The sequence below is a fragment of the Ictidomys tridecemlineatus genome, chromosome 3 (assembly GCF_052094955.1).
Source record: "Ictidomys tridecemlineatus isolate mIctTri1 chromosome 3, mIctTri1.hap1, whole genome shotgun sequence".
Classification (NCBI taxonomy): Eukaryota; Metazoa; Chordata; class Mammalia; order Rodentia; family Sciuridae; genus Ictidomys; species Ictidomys tridecemlineatus.
The window spans coordinates 78,658,845-78,679,371 of record NC_135479.1 but is presented as its reverse complement, the minus strand read 5'-3'; the positions used below and the strand labels follow the sequence as shown (position 1 = coordinate 78,679,371).

The following is a 20,527-nucleotide window of genomic DNA, read 5'->3' as shown; positions in this document are numbered from 1 at the left end:
TCTGTATGATTTTGTGGATCTATAAAACATTTAAAATCCTATATATCTTACTTTTAACCTATAGAATAATCATAAAAAAGTTTTAAAATATATCATTGAGGGAGAGATGATAAACAAAAATTCTAGATAACTGAAACTCATAAAACATACTTTGACCTTCATTATCAGATATTTCACATCAAAATTGACTTTCTGTCTCAATATTTATCTCTGTGAGGCCAAAGAATATCTTCCATATCAGTTACTTAGCTCTACCTGGGACATGGACCCAGCTAAACGTGCACTTTTACATTCTAAGGTGACCACACAATTCATTTGTGGCATACCCAGGAATTTATAACTTAATCATGTTATAATATACAATGCATTCATAGTCTACTAAGATATCTGAGAATCAATTATAATTCACAGATGTCATATACAAGGAAATGTATTCAATACAAGTTTCTGTCTGTGTTCAGAGCCAATTTGATTTCTAGAACAACAAAAGTTATGAAAGTAAAACCTCGGGATATAATCATTCAACACTTAAGAAAAAAGAATAAAGATTTTTAAAAAGATGTCTCACTATAGCAACTTACCTTTCCGATGTTTGCTTTCAAATTTAATCAAAAAAATCACTTTTCAAATCCAGACATGACTGTTAAAATATATTCTGATCCCCAGGAGCAAATGAACATACCTCTCATGCATGTAGTCAACTCCTAGCAACAGCTGGATAAACCATTCTCTTATTTGATTTTCTGAAAATATTTTCCCAGATCCTTTATATTCCTGAATTTTATAATCCAGATCTCGGCCCTAAAGCAAAACAAAAAAAAAATCACCTTTCACATACATTTCAGTTAAGACGTAAGATTTTAAAGTCAAGCTTTTTTAATAATGGTAAATAAATAGCAGTCACTGTTTATCATAAAAAAGTGAGGCTTACTACTACTCGTAACTATCACTAATATTCCCTCCTTGACCAAACTCTAGCCAGGCTCCTATGAGCTCTCTTTTCAACTAAGCCTCAACTTTGACTGCTAAAGATTTGAAGAAACACTAATATCATTTCTAGAAATCCAAGGACCTATCCTTAGGATGACAGGAACCACCCCATTAGAGTGTTTGCCTGAGAAAACACAGAGCAAAAGAGTTTACTGTTTATTCCAGAAAATACCTAAAGATAGGGCTCTTGTCTCCCTGAAGACTTGGAAGGATGGAAGTCTAATTTTAATGATCTCCAGTGAGTAAACCCAATGGGTTTCACATGGGCCAACCTCCATGTTCCTGTTTTTGTAATCTGTTACTGCTCTAATTCTGCTCAGGATCCTGTAGTTCTCCCTCTCCTCCCCTTCATCCTCCCCGAAAACATCTAGTCACCTGTGCAGAAACTGGAATAGAATTCAGTTACTATCAGTTGCTACTGAATATAACCTAAACGTCTGCCTGTGTTTATCTCTGACACCACTCAAGGGTAAAACCTTTATACAGAAAAAAATTAACACACATACCTCCAACCAAAATTATTTTTATTACATTACCTAAATATGAACCCTAAATAGTACCCTTACATGAATATAAGTTAAAAATGTAAGTCAATAAAATTCAAATTGGTGACATTAATGTAAAGTGATGTTTTGATGAAACTAAATTGGTGCTTCCATATGCATTCAACACTGATTGTTATTATATTATTGTTATTATATCTATATATTATATATTATATTATATATAGATTCGAGTTTAACATATCTAAACTAACATGTGTAGGTAACTGAATTTTCCTTTTTTCTATTTCCAGAAAAACTTTCAGGAACACAACAAACTGTTGGAACTATTTGGGGTCCCAAACACATCATGTAAGCCTTTAGTCAATCTCTGTCCTATCATTTACTGGTGACAGGTACTATTACTGCCCCAAACTAACTTCGATCCAAACTACAAAACTAGAAATTGCCTGCAGTGTCTAAGATCCTTTCTAATTATGATTGTATTTATGCATTTTAATTACCATAGAAATGAAAACACTAAGTGTTAACTCCTCTTAGAGAACCCTTATACCTGGTCCCTTTTATTTTATAACACTGAGAAACTAGAGACAATTGAGAAGTAAGTGTTTTCTGAAGAAAGGATAGGTTAAATGCAATTGTGTTTGGTCTTTGTAGGATGTAAAACACAGGCCCCATGTAGAGGGAAAGAGGTCCTTGCCATGTCCACTGGGATCATGAAAGGAAACATGAAGCTACTCACAAACTATTTATGGCAGAGTCCTTATTAGAATCAAAGGAAAAGCATTTACAGGCAATGAGACAATCCAACTGAAATTACTTGTAATCAAACAACATGAGGTCAACTGACTAATTCACTTGTAATGCATTTTTTATTTCCTTTCAGGATACTGTGCAAATATTTGCTCAGTGTTTTCTCTCCTCTCACACAGAGCCATAACAAGTCAAAAGTATATCAAACATTTGCTTGCAGCCTAGCTCAGGCAGTTTCCTTCTGAATTTTTTTGAGCCAAGTATATCAAAGTTTATTGTAATTCAAAAAATACAGTGAATTCAATATTTGACTACTTAGCAAAAGACTATCATTTCCTTCTCATTCTCCACACCTACTTTTGCTCTCCTCTCTTAAAATTGTATCAGAATTCTATTGCATCATATAAAGCTGTATTGTCATGTTTCTATAAGTTGTGCAAACATTTTTTTACAATAGAACATTATAATGTCCTGTAAAGGAGACATGAAAGACCTTCAAACAAAAAGTGAAGTGTATAGATGCTTGTGTGTGTGTGTGTGTGTGTAGTGCGTGTGTGTGTGTGTGTGTGTGTGTGTGTGTGTGTGTGTGTATTTCCAGTCCCATTTTGCTTTCTGACAAAGAGGACTATATCAAATCTTTCCCTCAAACAAAAAAAAAAGTTTAAAACAAAAACAAATCTTTTTTCAATACCTCATAGATTTTTCTGAACATGGTAAAAATTCTTCAGTGGCAGAAAGATAATAATCAACATATCAACATATCCTCATCTGCTTCCTGAATAGCTCAGAAGAGTGGGAAGGAGGGAAAAGAGGGGGAAGAGATGGGAACAGAAAGGAGAGAAGGAAATCAAAAAAGGAAGAAAAGGAAAAAAAGATAGGAAGGTAGAAGAGAGGAAGAGAAAAATAAAAACTGACCTTAAAGAAATACCAGGGGGGGAACTGGGGTTGTGGCTCAGTGGTAGAGCCTAGCACAGGTGAAGCACTAGGTTCCATACTCAGCACCACATAAAAATAAATAAATAAAATAAAATAAAGGTATTGTGTCCAACTAAATGTATATATAGATAGTTATAGATAGATATAAGTATATTTAAAAAAAAAGAAATACCAATGGTGCACATCTGTAATCCCAGCAACTTGGGAGACTGAAGCAGAAAGATTGCAAGTTTAAAGCCAGCCTCAGCGATTTATCAAGACCCTCAGCAACCCTAAGACCCTGTCTTAAAATTTAAAAAATTATAAAAGAGCTGAGGATGTGGTAAAGTGCCCCTGGGTTCAATCCCCAATGCAAAAAAAAAAAAATGCAATACCAGTGAAATTGACTGATAACTAATTGTATCAATCTGATCTTTTCACTTTAGGAAAGCTATGCACAAGCATAGTTATCTCTATAAATATGTCCTTCATGGATATAATTATCTGCCCCAAGTGTAATAATATTGAAATTTGGAGAAATTTGTGCATTAAATTGCATTCCTTTTAGAAATTTATCCCCAAATTGCAATACTGCTTTCCATTTTCTATTGTCATTTTAAACTGCATTATATGAACTTTTATACTTTTTTTTTAAACAGCTTCTGTACTGTCTTCTTTGTGAGTGAGCAGAATTGCTTCCTCTGGGTAATCCTGCCATAATGATATCATACCCTCTGGGTGACATTAATTGTTACTGCCAATCAACTCTTCACACTTTCTTCTCGTGTAGTGAGTAGAAGTTGTGTGCCTATTTCTTGCACTGATAATAAAAGCACAATTTCCGCTAACTACATGAATACTTGTATAGACTACTGAGGGGGGGGGGGAATGCATCTTCCATAATAAGTCTCAAAGTGAAATGTCAAAAAGAGATACACAAATTTCTTCTTACCACTGAGTAGAACCATATGAAGAAATTTATCAGTTCTTAGCATTAAGTAGAGGACAATGAGTCAACAGGGAGATGAAAAACCAAAAGGTTAAATTAATCTAAGAGCTAGACCTTTCACACAAGTTCCTCCTACAATTTTCTTTTATATATTCATCACCAAGAAAGCCTATTTGTTTTGCATTTATCATGTTTTTAATAAACACACTAGATTATTTTTAAGGATTTAAATAAGATAGAATACAAAAATATATGCTTTGCTAAAACAAAGAAAGAAAATTTTGTGAAGCAGTCTGATTTTAACTCAGCAATATGAAAATAATTTATTTCTTAGTTTCTCTAAGCTGTCTTACAAATAACAACCAAATGTTTTTGATGAAATGGCACATTTCTGTTCTTGCTACAGTATCTGTAAATTCATTTTGGTTTCTTAACTTTGTCTTTGAGGAATATTTAATGGTGACTTTTATTGCTAAGACAAATTTAATGAAGATTATTGACTTGAACTTGAACCAATATTAATGTTGCCCTTACTCTATATTGCTGACAGAAAATGCTTTCCTTCACTAAAATCACCCCTCAAAAGTTATCACAAAAGCTTTGATGTTAACTTCTAAGGTTTCAAAAAATCTGTAGCCTAAGCTGCCATTTGGTAGATTAATGGTATCTCCTTGCTTCCCTATCCCTAGTTAGCTGACATCAGATGGACTTTGAAAAATCAAGAGCTTGAAGAAACAAAGAATATCTCAACTACAGTGTTCTAAACCCCATCTTTGATTGCCATGAAAAAGTTGTGAAAGGATTAGATTTTTAAAAATTAATCCATTTTTAAAGTTGTCAATAGAAGCACTTGCAAGCAGTTTAAAAGACCAAAGTACAGCATCCTCAGAAGAAGCCTGAATGCAACAAAGCTGAAATTCTAAAAGACTATATACAAAGGACAAAATCATCTCTATATCATTCTGACCTATTTCTTCATTTTAAAATTAAAAAGCTTCCCTTATTAATTCAGTGAGTTGACATCTCAAAATGCATTTTTTTCCATACCCTATTATATCTCCATCCTTCTAATGTATCTCAAATTTTAGTGTGCATCAGAATATCAAAGTTTCTTGTTTATTTTAACTCAGCAGCATGAGAAACATTTATTACTTTGTTTCTCTTAAGCTATGTTCCAAATAAAAACCAAATGTTTTTGATGAAATGGCACATCTCAGTTTAAAAAGTTCTTAGTACAGTATTTGCAAGTTCATTTGGTTTCTTCCCCCTCCACCCCCCGCCCACTTTGGAAACACTTTATTGACTATTCTCCCTAGTTGGAGAATATATTTGTATGTAGATAACTAAGAAAAGTTCTCAGTTATTTTCTTTTTTATTGATTTTTTTAACAAAATGACAGTGGAATGCATTACAATTCTTACTACATGTATACAGAACAATTTTTCATATCTCTGTATATAAAGTATGTTGATACCAATTCGTGTCATCATACATGTACTTTGGATGATGATGTCTATCACATTCCACCATCCTTGCTAATCCCTTGCCCCACTCCCTTTCCCTCCCACCCTTCTTCCCTATCTAGAATTCATCTATTCCTCCCATGCTTCCCTCTCCCTACCCCACTATGAATCAGGCTCTTTATATCAGAGAAAACATTCAGCATTTGTTTTTTTGGGATTGGCTAATTTCACTTACGATTATCTTCTCCAACATCATACATTTACCTGCAAATGCCATGATTTTATTCTCTTTTATTGCTGAGTAAAATTCCATTGTGTATATATGCCACATTTTTTATCCGTTCATCCACTGAAGGGCATCTAAGTTGGCTCCACAGTTTAGCTATTATGAATTGTGCTGTTATAAACATTGATATGGCTGTGTCCCTATAGTATGCTGTTTTAAATCTTTTGGGTATAAACCAAGGAGAAGGATAGCTGGGTCAAATGGTGGTTCCACTCCCAGTTTTCCAAGGAATATCCATACTGCTTTCCATATTGGCTGTACTAATTTGCAGTCCCACCAGAGTGTATGAGTGTACCTTTTTCCCCATATCCTTGCCAACACTTATTGTTGTTTGTCTTCATAATAGCTGCCATTCTGACTGGAATGAGATGATATCTTAGAGTAGTTTTGATTTGCATTTCTCTAATTGCTAGAAATGATGAACAGTTTTTCATATATTTGTTGATTGATTGTATATCTTCTTCTGAGAAGTGTCTGTTCAGGTCCTTGGTCCATTTGTTGATTGGGTTGTTTGTTTTTTTGGTGTTTAGCTTGAGTTGTTTATATCCTAGAGATTAGTGCTCTATCTGATGTGTGAGGGGTAAAAATTTGCTCCTAGGATGTAGACTCTGTTCACCTCACAGATTGTTTCTTTTGTTAAGAAGAAACTTTTTAGTTTGATGCCATCCCATTTATTGATTCTTGGTTTTAATTCTTATGCTACACGAGTCTTATTAAGAGTTGAGGCCTAATCCCACATGATGAAGATTAGGGCCTACTTTTTCTTCTATTAGACACAGAGTCTCTGATTTAATTTCTAGGTCCTTGATCCACTTTGTGTTTTGTGCAGGGTGAGATACAAGGGTTTAATTTCATATGGATTTCCAGTTTTCCCAGAATCATTTGTTAAAGATGCTATCTTATGTTTTTGGCAGCTTTGTCTCATATAAAATAATTATAATTTGGTGGGTTAGTCTTTGTGTCCTCTTTCTTTGAGAAATATTTAATGGTGACTTATCTTGCTAAAACAACTTTAATGAAAAGAGTATTAATTTGAACCAATATAAATATTGCTTTTCTTTATATTGCATTTTGCATACTCCCATATCGTTGTAGAGACTGACCTTAGACCCTCATGGAGGAATGCTTATCTTGCTCATTGTGCAGCAGGGAAGTCCTAACATAGAATGCTATGTTTTGGGACACAGTGCTGTCAGAATACTCGCAAACGCCATTTCCTTGCTCTTTTGACAAGAGGTTATTCCCCTCTGGTACAAGTCAGCCTACATGGTAGTTTCTGAGTTCTTGGTGTCTGGAATAGATAGATATGTTGTGTATCACTTCTGGCCTATCATGACTGACTGTTATATGTAAATTGGTACATACCCACCGTAAAAGCTATTTTTTACTGCACAATAAAGCAGATGTAGCTCTCTGAAACCATCTCCAGAGGGGTTTCACAATCCCCTCAAGATCCCCACAGTTGATGCTGAAAGGCAGGTCTCTCAGCACCAGACCAAATAAATACAGATTCTAATTCAGTAAATTTAGACAGGGCCATGGAATATATACTATTAATAAACATTCTAAGTAACTCTGGAGGTGGTTCATGATCACATTTTGAGAAACAACATTAGACAATAACACAAATGTACCATATTCTTAATATTTAGCCCATCAATAGCAACATCTTGTCCAATAGGTTGAATAATACAAAGGCCAAAAATGTACTTGGGAAACACAGGATTAAATAAAAATCAATTTATTACAATGTCATATTTTTAAAAGATTGTGATATAGCAAGGAGAATAGCAATAAATGGAAAAGGAGGGGACAGGAGAGGTCATTTGTCTCCTTCTTTCATTGTAGAACCTGAAATCACATTGTAAAACCTAGCAATTTGGAAGTTCACTATAATGAATTACATAAAACATAAGGAAATGTCAAGCTACGTTATACTCTTTAAAGCAGAATAAGAAAACCCAATTTTCAAAGTTATTAAAGAATGTAATACACTATTATGATGTGTTTTTCTAATAATACAAATAAGTGTCCTCAGGTTTAGTTTCTAATTCTTTTTCAAATTCTTTTATTAGAGTTTATATTCTTCCTATTAAAATAAACATACAAAAATAAGATGTCAGAACTTATTGTTATCTCAAGAAGTGACATGATATGATGTTTTCATATATAAGGCATGGGGTTATTTTTTTACAATAAACTACTTTTAAAACTAGTTGAAATTATTGAGTCTATTTTTAACATTTATAGTTACATAAATTAATATGACAATGAAGGCTATACCCCAAATGTCATAAGTTTTACTGGGCTTAAGGACTGCTTTATATTTATGAATTAGTAAAAACCATGAATGGATCAGTATAGGTATATAAAAACACAAAACACATTAATTACAGTCCCCCAAATAGAATAAGTCTAGACCTATAGAATCAGCACAGGAAACATTTAAGAAGGCCTCTGAATGGAGATGTCCAAGAAAATCATACAGCCCTGATGGGACCCTTCTATCTGAAGACAGCTGCCTCAATTCTAGCAAGGCAGGCCAGTATAAAGCAGCTCTAATGTGTGGACTGCCCAATTTGTAAGGCCACACCAGGAAGGATGACCATTAATCAATGTTAAAATGGTCCATACGTCAGGAGTATCCCTTTTCCATAAACAACCAATTCCGGGTGGTAGTGGTTCCTCAAAGAGCTTTGGGAATATGAACAGTGGCTCTGAAGGTTAGAAAAGTAGTCCTGATGCACTAGGTATAAAGTTTTGTATGGAACCTCTGGGAGCTAGTAAGCTTAGTGGCTACATGTTATCACCAAATTCACCTACCCATCAGTCTCAAGATTATAAAACTCAACCCACTTAGTTTATTTAAACACTTCTGCATAAGCAAGAAATGTTAGAGAAAAAAATTCAAATTTTCTTTTTATATTATAAACAAATTCTTGGAAAGTACTTGTCTCAAGTTCTGCTATCAGATCTATTAGTGTTCAAGAATTTGCATGTTTCTTCCTTTTGGCATGAATTCTCATACTAATGACTGCAAGTCAAAAACTCAAACAGATAAAAATTAGTCTGCCTTCTAGAAAATTGTAGGAGGGGTTGGGGAAGAATAGCAGTGAAAAATGAACTATTATAATGATAACCTCTGTCATTGAAAGTCTACTAGAAACAAAACTCTGATAGTCACTTTTTCAATACTCCTTCCTTCAAATCCTTATAAAAACTTACAAATAAATAAGGTGTTGCTATCCTACCTCATGACAATAAAAAGAGCGAGAAAATATAAAAATTTGTGTCAAGGAAATGAACCAAGATCAATGTCATAGTCCATACATCTTCCACTATTTCAAATCCATTCTTTTATTGAGAAGATATTAAATTACTAATGTCATCCATATGTTAAAGTACATACCTGTGTAAACAGATATACATGTGACTTGGAATATATGTATGTATTATTGTGTGTGTGTGTGTTTAAATAAAATAGAAACAGAGATATATAAGCCAATAAGCCAAGAAAAGGAGTACCTTCCCCAGTTTTGGTCCTGGTCCTGACCCATCCTAGTCAAAATTCAGTAATATCCAGTCCTGTGATCATCCAAATATCACTCTGTGACTCTGAGGTCCTGTTTCTTCATAATTAAAAATTCACTTCTCAACAAAGAAATATGTTAACAAGACAAAGAATCCAACCTGGAGAAGTTCCCTCAAGTTAGAACAATATGAGCAACAGAAAAAATAATGATAGTATTGGATCATAACTTGTAGAATAAAATACAATTAAATAAATACACCAATGGAGAAGAAAGAGCTCTTCTCCATAATCGAATCTCAATTAGTAAGTGTAAGAAGAATAAGGGAAATAATAATAATAATAATAATAATAATAATAATAATCACAAGCAGGCAAAAAAATCACCACAGTAAAAATCACTGCAGGCAACTTCTATTGAAAAATACTAAAATCAATAGGTGAAGATTTGAGTAGGATATTACCCTAGTAATTTCACCATGGAGAAACCCAGAAGATAGAACCTTAATAAAGTGATCAAAGTTAACATCATTAGTAATAAAATATACCAACATGTTGAACTCCTAACATGACTCAGTAAGAAGGATATCACTATTTCTGTGGTAGTCATGCTCTGAATAAAGAACTTCAATCTAATCATGAGAAAGCATTACACAAACCCAAACTGACAGATATTTTACAAAGTAACTTGATAGTATGCATAAAAGTGTCAAGGTCATACAAAAATAAGGCGAGAAAGAGTAACTCACAGATTGGAAAAGATTAAGGAAGCATAACTAATGCAATTAAGAATCTTGAATTGGATCCTGAAACAGAAAGAAGACATCAGGGAATGGGACTGGCAAAATATTAATTTCCTGGTTTTGATAACTATACAATGGTTATGTAAGTGGTAACTTTAGGAAATGTGTTTAACTATAAACATATTACAATTAAAGGTGAAATATTCCTTCAGATCTTATAAACAGATATGGATAATAAGAATTGTAATGCATTCTGCTGTCATGTATTTAAAAATAAAATCAATTAAAAAATAATAATGGGATGAAATTGGAAATAAACAGCAAGAAAAATCATAGAATTACATAAACACATGGAGACTGAAGAATACACTTTAGAATAATGAATGAATCATAGATAGAATAAGAAGAGACATATTTAAAAATCCTAGAAACAAAATGTGAAAAGAAATACAACACAACAGGCACTGTATGAAAACAGTTCTGAGAGAGGAGTTTATAGCAATGAATGCCTATATAAAAAATAAGAAAGGCCCCAAATAAACCTTCTTATAATATATCTCAAGGTCCTAGAAAAACAATTTCAAAATCAGTAGGAGGTAGGAAATAGCTGAGAGCCAAAAATAATGAAATAGAGGATAAAAACAATAAAAAGGATCAATGAAACAACGAGTTGATTCTTTGAAAAGATAAACAAGATTGACAAATCTTTAGCCAAACTAGTCAAAAAAATAAAAGAAAAGACTCAAATCAACAAATTTAAAGATGAAAAAGGAGATGTTACCACAAATATTTTTGAAATACAGAGGATCATAAGGAACTACTTTGAAAACTTTATTATTGCTGGGGTTTTTTTAGTTGTAGTTGGACACAATACCTTTATTTTATTTTTATATGGTGCTGAGGCTTAAACCCAGCCCTCGAAAGTGCTAGGCAAATGCTCTGCCACTGAACCACAACCTGAGCCCCTATTTTGAAAACTTTTAATCCAATAATTTAGAAAATCCATGGGGCTTGGGTTGCAGCCCAGTGGTAGAGTACTTACCTAGCACGTGTGGGGCATTGGGTTTGATCCTCAGCACCATATATAAATAAATAAAATAATGGTATTGTGTCAACCTACAACTAAAAAGTATTTTTAAAAAATAATTTAGAAAATCCAAAAGAAATGGAAAAATTTCTAGACAAATCCAACCTACAAAAAATGGAACCAAAGGAATACAGAAAACCTAATCAGACCAATAATAAACAATAAGATTAAAACAGTAATAAAAATTTTCCAACAAAATAAAAGCCTAGGACCAAATGGATTTCCAGCTGAATTCTATCAGATCTTTAAAGAAGAACTAATGCTTAAATTATTCTTTAAAAAAGAACTAATTCTCATCCTATTTATTGATTCTCGATTTTAATTCTTGCACCACAGGAGTCTTATTAAGAAAGTTGGGGCCTAATCCCACATGATGGAGATTAGGGCCTACTTTTTCTTCTATTGGACGCAGGGTCTCTGGTTGCATTCCTAAATCCTTGATATATTTTGAGTTGAGTTTTGTGCATGGTGAGAGATAGGCATTTAATTTCATTTTGTTGCATATGGATTTCCAATTTTCCCAGCAACATTTGTTGAAGAGGCTATCTTTTCTCAAACTAAAAAGTTTCTTCTCAGCAAAAGAAATAATCTGCGAGGTGAATAGAGAGTCTACATCTTGTGAGCAAATTTTTACCCCTCACACATTAGATACAGCACTAACCCCTAGGGTATATAAACAACTTAAAAAGCAGAGCACCAAAAAAACAAATAACCTAATCAAAAAAAAAAATGGGCCAAGGACCTGAAGAGACACTTCTCAGAAGAAGATATACAATTAATCAACAAATATATGAAAAATGTTCATCATCACTAGCAATTAGAGAAATGCAACTCAAAACCATTCTAAGATTTCATCTTACTCCAGTCAGAATGGCAGCTATTATGAAGACAAACAACAATAAGTGTTGGTGAAGATGTGGGGAAAAAGATACTCATATATTGCTGCTGGGCTGCAAACTGGTGCAGCCAATATGGAAAGCAGTATGGAGATTTCTTGTAAAACTGGGAATGGAACCACGATTTGACCCAGCTATCCCTCTCCTCGATCTATACCCAAAGTACTTAAAAACAGCATACTACAGGGAAACAACCACATAATGTTTATAACAGCACAACTCACAATAGCTAAACTGTGGAGCCAACCTAGATTCCCTTCAATAGATGAATGGATAAAAAAAATGTGGCATATATACACACAATGGAATTTTACTCAGCAATAAAAGAGAATAAAATCATGGCATTTGCAGGTAAATGTATGGTATTGGAGAAGATAATGCTAAGTGAAATTAGCCAATCCCAAAAAACCAAATGCCAAATGTTTTCTCTGATATAAGGCAGCTGATTCATAGTGGGATAGGGAGAGGGAGCATGGCAAGAATAGACAAACTCTAGATAGGGCCGAATGGTTGGAGGGTAAGGAAGGGGACATGGGATTATAAATGATGGTGGAATGTGATGATCATTATTATCCAAAGCACAGGTATAAAGACACAAATTGGTGCAAATATACTTTGTATACAAACAGAGATATGAAAAATTGAGCTCTATATGTGTAATAAGAATTGTAATGCATTCCATTGTCATATATAAATAAAAATAAGTAAATTTTAAAAAGAATTAATTCTCATATTGTCACATGAAATATAAAAGGGCGAACACTACCAAATTCATTCTATGAGCCAGTATCACCTGGATACCAAAAACAAATAAAGAAACATCATGGAATGAAAATTATAAGTTAATATCACTGATGTACCCAAAAGCAGAAATTCTTAACAAAACATTAGCAATTCATGTTCAAAGACATATTTAAAAGATTGTACATCATTATCAAGTTGGTTTTACTGTAGAATACAAGATTGTTTCAAATCAATAAATGTTAGTCTATCACATGACAAAAAAAAAGATGTAGAAAAGGGCTTTAACAACACTTAGCCACCATTCATGTTAAAAACTCTGAAGAAATTAGCAATAGCAAAAATTTACTTAAAAGTCATAAAGATTAACCAGGCATGGTGGCACACTCCTGTAATTCCAGTGGCTCTGGAGGATGAGGCAGGATGATCATAAGTTCAAAGCTAGCCTCAGCAAAAGTGAGGCACTAAGCAACTCAGTGAGACACTGTCTCTAAATAAAATACCAAATAGGGCTAGAGGTATGGTTCAGTGGTAGAGTACCTCTGAGTTCAATTCCTGGTATTCCTCCTCCAAAAGAAAGTCATAAAAATTATACAAGATAAACCCAAAGCCAACATCATAATGAACAGGGAAAAACGGACAACATTTCCTCTGAAATAAGGAACAGAACAAACATGTCTGCCCTTACCACTCCTTTTCAATATAGTACTTGAAATTTTAGCAAGAGCCAATTAGGTAAGAAATAAAAGGGATACAAATAGAAAAGGAAGGAAGCAAATTATTGCTTTTCACAGAAAATATGATCTTATACTTGGAATATCCAAAAAACTCCATCACATGACTTCTAGAGCTAATAAATTCAGAAAAATAGCAGGATAAAAAAATCAACATATATAAATCATTAGCTTTTCTTTACATCAATAAGGAATCTGCTAAAAAAGAAACCAGGAAAACAAATCAATTTACAATAGCCTCAAAAAATACTTAGGGCCGGTATGCACCTGTAATCTCCGCAGCTCAGAAGCTAAGCCAGGAGGATCAAGAGTTCAAAGCCAGCCTCAGCAAAAGTGAGGTGCTAAGCAACTCTGTGAGATCCTATCTCAAATAAAATACAAAATAGGATGGGGTATTGGCTCAGTAGTTGAGTGCCCTAAGTTCAATCCCCAGTACCTACCCCACACACACACACAAAAAAAAAGAAAAACAACTTAGGAATAAATTAAACCAAAGAGGTAAAAGACCTCTATAATGAAAATTATAGAACACTGATGAAAGAAAATAAAGATGACACTAGAAGATGGAAAGACTTCCCATGTTCATGGATAGGCAGAATTAATATTGTTAAAATGCCATACTACCAAAAGCAATATACACATTCAGTGCAATCCTCATCAAAATACCAATGACATTCTTAACAGAACTAAACAGTCCTAAAATTCATATAAAAGAATAAAAAACCCAGAACAACCAAAGCAATTCTGAGCAATAACAGCAACACTAGAGGCATCATAATTATAGACTTCAGATTATACTTCAAAGCTATAGTAACAAAAACTGCAAGTTAGTGGCATAAAAACAGACATATAGACCAAAAGAATGGAATAGATGACACAGGGACAAACCCACATAGATAATTATCTGATCCTTGACAAAGGTACCAAAAACATTTGTTGAAGAAAAGAAAGCTTTTTAAAGAAATGGGTATCCCCCATTTAGAAGAATGTAACTGGATTCCTATCTCTCACCCTGCACAACTCAACTCAAAGTGGATTAATGACCTAAGAATTAGGCCAAAATCTCTGCAACTGTTAGTAGAACACATAGGGTAAATATTCTAATATATAAATGCAGGAAACAACTTTCTTAATAGGATTACTAAAGTTCAGAAAATAAAATCATAAATTAATAAGTGGGATGGCAGCATCTAAAAGCTCGTGCATAGCAAAAAAAAAAATTAAAACTGTAACAAGGGAGCCTACATAATGGGAAAAAGTCTTTAGTAGCTATTCTGACAGGGGTTTAATATCCAAAATACATAAAGAACTCAAAAACCTAACACCAACAAATAGCCTAGTCAATAAATGGGCAAATGATCTAAGCAAACATTTCTCAAAAGAAGAAATACAAACAGCCAACAAACACATGAAAAAATATTCATCAGGGAAATGCAAATCAAAACTATATTGAGATTTCACTCCAGTTAAAATGGCAATTTTTAAGAATATGAGAAATAATAGATGCTGGCAAAATTGTGGGGTGTGGGGAAGAAACACATATACTCTTAGTGGAATTATAAATCAGTACAACCACTATGGAGACTAGAACTGGAATCATCATATGATCCAGCTATATCACTCCTTAGTATTTATCCCAAAAGAACTGAAGTCAGCATCCTAGAGCAATACATGCATAAACATGTTTTTTAGCAGTGCAATTCACAATAGCCAAGTTATGGAAACAGCCTATGGAACCTACAGATGAATGAATAAAGAAAATGTGGCATATACACACAACTGAATTTTTCTCAGCCATGAAGAACATAATTATGTTATTTTCAGGAAAATAGATGGAACTAGTGAACATCATGCTATGTTAGATATGCCAGACTCAAAAAGTCAAGGGTCATATGTTTTCTCTCATATTCAGAAGTTAGAAAGGAAAAAATAGAAAGAAAAGTGACCTAATGAAAATAGAAGGGAAATCAGTATTAGGTAAAGGGTATCAGGGGAGGAAGAAGCAGAGGAAAGAGGATGTGTAGGAAAATGAAATAGATCAATTTATGCTATGTGCATGTACAGATAGATATCACAATTAATCCCACTATCATGGATAATGATAACACATTAATAAAATGCTTTTTTAAAAGGTGGTATGTTAGATTCCCAAATCATATCCTATGCTTTTCTACCTCTGAGCCTTTTATCACATTGTTTCCATTAACTACAAGTCCTTGCCCCATGTAAATTGACCAAACCTCCTCATACTTCAAATTCAAATATAATCTGCCAGCCCCTGCAATCAGAATTCATTTCTTTCTTTATTAACTGCAACAGTGCTTCAATCACACCCTTTCCACGATACCATATTACCCCTTACATTTTCACCATTGATATAAATGACTCATTTTAGCCTACCAGACAAGTTCATTAAATAAATATTACCAAATTATGTTGCTATCCCATACTATGCATAGGAATTGTATCCAACACAGAGTTAAGACTTGGTAATGGCTTTTGGAAAGACAATTACTGCTGCCCCTGTGAACTTCAAGCTCAGAAGGAACCAATAAATAATCTAGAAAACTAATTTATTCAGAAACAATGAGAACTGGAATTGCCAAGGTAACAGGGAGCTCATGTCAGTTTAAGGAGTATATCTTTCTTTTAGAAAAGGCATGCATCAGAGGCCAAATTGGAACCAGAAGGTTGCTCAGGGCGCCAGGAGAATGAATTGGGTGACATGAGTAACAGCAACAAGTTTGATGGCTTAATCATAAAACTACACCCAGAACCAGAGGTAGAATTGCCTATACTCAGGATCTGGGTGTCATCTTTGCTCAGTGGTACTTAAACTTTGGCTCATTTTTCTTTTATGACTGTTGGTTTCTACACTAACCATTTTCTCTTTTTTGCAGTTCACAGCCTTGGCTGCATATTAGAATCACCTGGAGAGATTTCAACAATCCTTTTGGCTGAGCAATGCCCCACAGCAAATAAACCAGATTTTCTGAAGGTGGGTCTTGGACCCAGGATTTTTTGAGTTCTACAGGTGATTCTCATGTGTAGTCAATGTTTATAACTATTAGTATATTGATAGAATTTTGTGTAGCAAGTTAATATCACCAGAGAATAGAAAAGTCCAACTTTTAGTGCTTTGTGCCCAGATTCCGTATGTTCTTCCCACAACTGTGCCCCTCTCTCCTGAATATATGTGACCTTACCTAATCTCTATTGTGTCTACTAATCCTAAGCTTTCTGAGGATGTCTTCTCCTTAGCCAAATGAAAGACCTTTGGGCTATATTTAACAGGTCTCTAGTTCAGTAGTAGTTAGGTACCAACCAAATAAGTAGGACAAATTACTTTTGATATGTATGATGGGTGGGAGTACCCAATATTGTATCTTTTTTTCACCAGTGTTTTACAGAAATGAGGTAGGAGGAAGCTAGAAGCAAAATGACATAGAATTAATAAAAGAGGGAAAAGTCTTGAGTGCTAACTTCTTTGTGGTCCACTATGTAGGATTATGATGTGACAGAAAAGTTAATCAGGAAAAGTCAATCTCACATGTTGAGAGTCTGAGATGGCTTATATGATGAATGTTGTGTTGAGCACCATAAAAGATAAAAATGCTATGAGAGTTGGAGACAGAGTGAAGGGGAGTTACTTTCAGTCAGAAGATCATGGGAACTTTTGTTTGTGGGAGAATAACCATGCTTATGGGAGCCTTTGGTTATAGGAGAGGGGGAACCAGAATTCACACTGGGCCTGGGATGCTGGTTAAAACTTGAAGATTTGGGGCTAAGAGGAAAGACGCTGGGATAGGAAATGACCTAAGCAGAGATGAAAATGTATGAATCCATGGAGAAAGAAAATGGGACAGCAAGTAATTACACTTCCTCCACAACAGAAAAAAAAACAATATCTGAAGTACTCTGCCTCTTCGGTAGTTTAGGAACTATATCACATCAAAGATGTGGTTAAATTTTGACAAGTTGTGAGAGTTTGGTCATTTGCTTTTTTACTCCCATAATATGAGGTGATGTCTCCCAAAGGATTGGGTAGTAGATGTAGAGGCTTCATGAATGCATTTACATATTTCAGTCTTGAAAGGTCTCAAATTAAATTACACATAAGGGAACTTGGGGATAAAAATATCATCCATTTCACTGATGATAACAATATTTTATATGGTGCAAGTTTGGCCACCTGCCATTTCCTGTAGCATTATTTTACCTTAATAAAAAGAAGATAATGTCAGACCTGTACAAGTAAATTTGTGTCTGAAACTGAGAAATATCTCTGCTAAAGAGAGTGGAGCAATCTGCACACGTCAGTGCTTAGAAGCTTGGGAAGTGGCAGACTGACAATTCGGGGGCACAGAGAGCCCTGGAAGCCCCACAGCTGTTCTCTAGTGCAGCCTGCAGTCATTGCCATGGCAACATCCCTGCTGGGAATGCAGCTCAATCCATAGAAACCACCATCATTTTAAAATTAAAGCAGATGATTCCAGATTGCATCCTGTGTAACAAAACCCAATTTTATAGAAAGGTCCTTTCTAAGGACATAATTTGAACAAATGGGCTGAATTTGAATAGGGATTATGAATAAGATGGGTGATTCTCAAACTTTAGCTTGTTTCAAACTCACCTAGTGAGCTTGTCAAAACACAGATGGTCAAGCCTCACCCCCAGAATTTCTGATTCAGTAAGACTGGGCTGGAGGCCAAGAATTTGTATTTCTAACAAGTTCCCAAGTTATATTGATAATTCTGGTCTGGAATCCCACTTTCAAAACCATCGAATTACATACTCGCATTATTTCTGTGTTAATTTCCCAAGTTTTTGTCATTATACTGTGGTCATATAAGAGAAGGTTCTTGGCCTTATAAGATACAGTAGTATTTGGGGAACAGAGACATTATGTCTGCAACTTTGTACTTCTCAGCTTTCCTTTACTATGACAAAAGACTTAAGAAAATAAACTTAAAAGGAGAAAAGGTTTATTTTGCTCATAGTTTCAGATTTTAGTCCATGGTCAGCTGCCTCCATTGCTTTTGAGCCTGTAGTGAGATGGAACATCATGGTGGGGAGAAACATTTGGAGCAAAGCTGTTCACCTCATGGCAGCCAGGAAGAAAAGAAAGGAGGGACACCAACATCCCAATATCCCCTTCAAGGTACACACCAAATGACCTAACTTAATTCTACTAGATCCCACCTCCTAAGGTTCCATCACCTAACAATATCACAGGCTGGAAACTCAGTCTTTAATACATGGGCCTTTAGGGGACATTCAAGAGCCAAACTATAAGAAATGTATACTCAAATGGTTCAGGAAAAAAATAGGTAAATACAACAGATGGATAAATAGATAGAATGATAAAGAAAATGTAGAAAAATGATGACAATTGGGGAATCTGGATGAAGAATCTATAGGGGTATATTGTGTTATTCTTGTAACTTGTCTGGTAGTTCAAAATTATATTAAAATAGAAAAAAATTAGGGAATATTATAACATATCATCTAGACCTGTCCAATATGTTAGTCAGTAGCTACACAGGGTAATTTAAATTTAAATGATTTAAAATTGAATAAAATTTAACATTCAATACCTCAATTGCTCTAACCAAACTTCAAGACCTAAAATGCCATGTATGACTAATGTTAGACAACACAAATATAAATCATTTCCAGCATCACAGTAATTTTTATTGAACAGTGCCAAGTACAATTTAAAATATTTTAAGAACAGGCAGTAAAGAGTCTTTGAAAGATTAACTAAGTCTAAGGTAGTAGTGAATGTAGAAGTAGTCATCATGAGCAGCTGGAGTTAGTTATTTCTGATATAAGACTTTTATTAACTAAAGGGGCTAAAGAAGAAAAGTATAGCCAGTGAATCATAGTACAGTACCCATGCAAATATCTATAGTTTTGAATGGATTAGTAGCACATTTGCAAGAAAATCTGTTCAGTACCACCAGCACTCTGATACACTTCATCATCATATTGATTTTCTTAAGAATTCATTAGATAACGGAGAAGATGATATCCAAATGACATGGTTTTCTTCTTTTTCCCCACTTTCCTCCAAATAGAAGATGGGCAAGATCTAAGTGAGTAAACACCCAGCAAGGCTGAGCTGGGGAGGCTGATCTAAAGGAAAATGGTCAAAATCTGGAATGTTTCCAACTCATTCAAATAAATTTTACTATTGGTTTCCCTTTCGGTGATACACCAGATGATGTGTAAAGCCGGCAAGGCTGGTTTTCATTGCCATTTGTACTTCTGAGCTTGTTTTCCTTCTCCTGCCTATGATAGACCAGGCACCTTTGGAGTGTATGTGGATTTCCAAACTTTCTGACCCCAAAACGCCTGACTTCTACTCTAAAGTACTTCTTTCTACCCAACATTGTTTCTTTGGGGTTCCAGAAACACCCAAGTGATGAGCTGACTAAATTCATTCTACACAGTTCCAAATTCTCCTGAGAAGCATTTGGCTAATCCTAGCTCCCAGAATACTCTGGGAGATACTTTTTGAGTAATTTTTCTTCAGATATTCTCCTGCCTAACCCAACCCTGCCACCTCTCCCAGACTTAACCCCTCAGGAGTAACAGATCTGCACTATAGCTTACATGTTGTCAATTTCCTCTTCTTGGGGCTCAGTAAAATACAAAGCTGTTACTTGGAAAGAACAGAGAGTAGCAGGAAAAATTGCAAATACCTGAAGCCATAAATCATAAATCAATATATATAAAGGATTTCAGCAGTGGGGGGGGCATTATTTGCATTTTCAAATTTCCATTACGTAAAATAAGCCATAAAACTAGAAGCCAAAACTCAGGAGATATACCCCTGCTCTGTCCAGGCCTCTGTTAGGGTATTTAAATGTCCATCTAAGGTTTGGTGGACACCCTCTGCAAAAAATATTGAAACATCTTCTGCATGTATTTCT

At 34.5% G+C, this 20,527-nt stretch overlaps 1 protein-coding gene across 9 annotated transcripts in view; it reads right to left on the bottom strand.

The window, feature by feature from the left end:
- The window catches only part of Nek11 (NIMA related kinase 11), a 307,831-nt gene that overhangs the window by 222,728 nt on the left and 64,576 nt on the right, over positions 1-20,527 (bottom strand). For all 9 annotated transcript variants that reach the window (XM_005327006.5, XM_040269806.2, XM_040269805.2 and 6 more), the window contains one exon: positions 683-801. In XM_005327006.5, coding sequence (XP_005327063.2) covers positions 683-801 — 119 coding nt within the window. The remainder of the gene's footprint in view (positions 1-682; positions 802-20,527) is intronic.